Here is a 910-nt window from a genome sequence, read left to right on the forward strand (position 1 = left end):
GTCATGTGCTGTCCACCTCGCGGTTTGCGCCATCCTGAAGGAGGCACGGAGAACAACACTCGTCTCGGTAGACGGTGTTTTGGCATGCGTAGCACATGAAACTACATGAACTGCACAAAAGTTGATGAAAAGCTGAAAGGACTGAGGTATGGCTCGTGATTGTCCACTAGGTATTTCCTAATTCGGTATATTCACCTTCCGTCACAAAGAGACTGGACCTTACCGTGGTGTGACGGTTTGCGCACCTCAGCGATCCATTGAGCTATACTGGAGAGTGTCCTGCGACACTCACAGAGTCATACCAGGTTGGTCAATGGTTAGAGGTCTGACGAACACAGTCACCTGGCCCTCCAGATTGGGGGTTGGAACATGTGGCAACTTCTTCCGTAGAAATGGTAATGCATTTGCATTTCTCGCCAAACACCGCTGCCTTGCGGTTAGGCTTTTGAGCCAAAGGCTTTGGTTGAGGACCCTAATCGTCCTCCTGTCTAAGTGTGGGCGCCCTGGCAGTATCCCAGCCCACGTGCAACCATGAATTGCACATACGGCAGTGAAGCGTCGGTGTTGAACACTGATGTCATGCTGTCGATGATGACGATGATATTCACCTTTCAACAGTTCGTAGTAGTTCGCAGTAATCAGCCTCCCGTTATACTTTACCGGCTAGTAAGCTTGGGCAGGCCTTTGTATTTTGCGAGACAGCGCGGTTTTAGCCTACAAAATCTAGCAACAATGAAACTGTCCTCGGGCTGTCGTCAGACTACATACAGAGATCCTCTGGTCAACGAACGTGTGTGAATAGGGTGGTAAAAATGGTGTTAAGTGATATACTGATTATCGGAGGACAGGAGTCCTTTGTAGGCTGTGCGCATCAGTAAGTGTTGTTGTATCTGCCTGATTTTACTTACCT

The 910-nt window shown here is 48.9% G+C and overlaps 1 protein-coding gene across 1 annotated transcript in view; it reads right to left on the reverse strand.

The window, feature by feature from the left end:
• The window catches only part of T265_15120 (hypothetical protein), a gene marked incomplete at both ends in the record, with an annotated part of 5,536 nt that overhangs the window by 1,231 nt on the left and 3,395 nt on the right, over positions 1–910 (reverse strand). Inside the window, 3 exon segments of the mRNA XM_009176680.1 lie at positions 17–110; positions 196–279; positions 293–608. Coding sequence (XP_009174944.1) covers positions 17–110; positions 196–279; positions 293–608 — 494 coding nt within the window.

Source organism: Opisthorchis viverrini (genome assembly GCF_000715545.1).
Source record: "Opisthorchis viverrini unplaced genomic scaffold opera_v5_354, whole genome shotgun sequence".
NCBI classification, from domain to species: Eukaryota; Metazoa; Platyhelminthes; class Trematoda; order Opisthorchiida; family Opisthorchiidae; genus Opisthorchis; species Opisthorchis viverrini.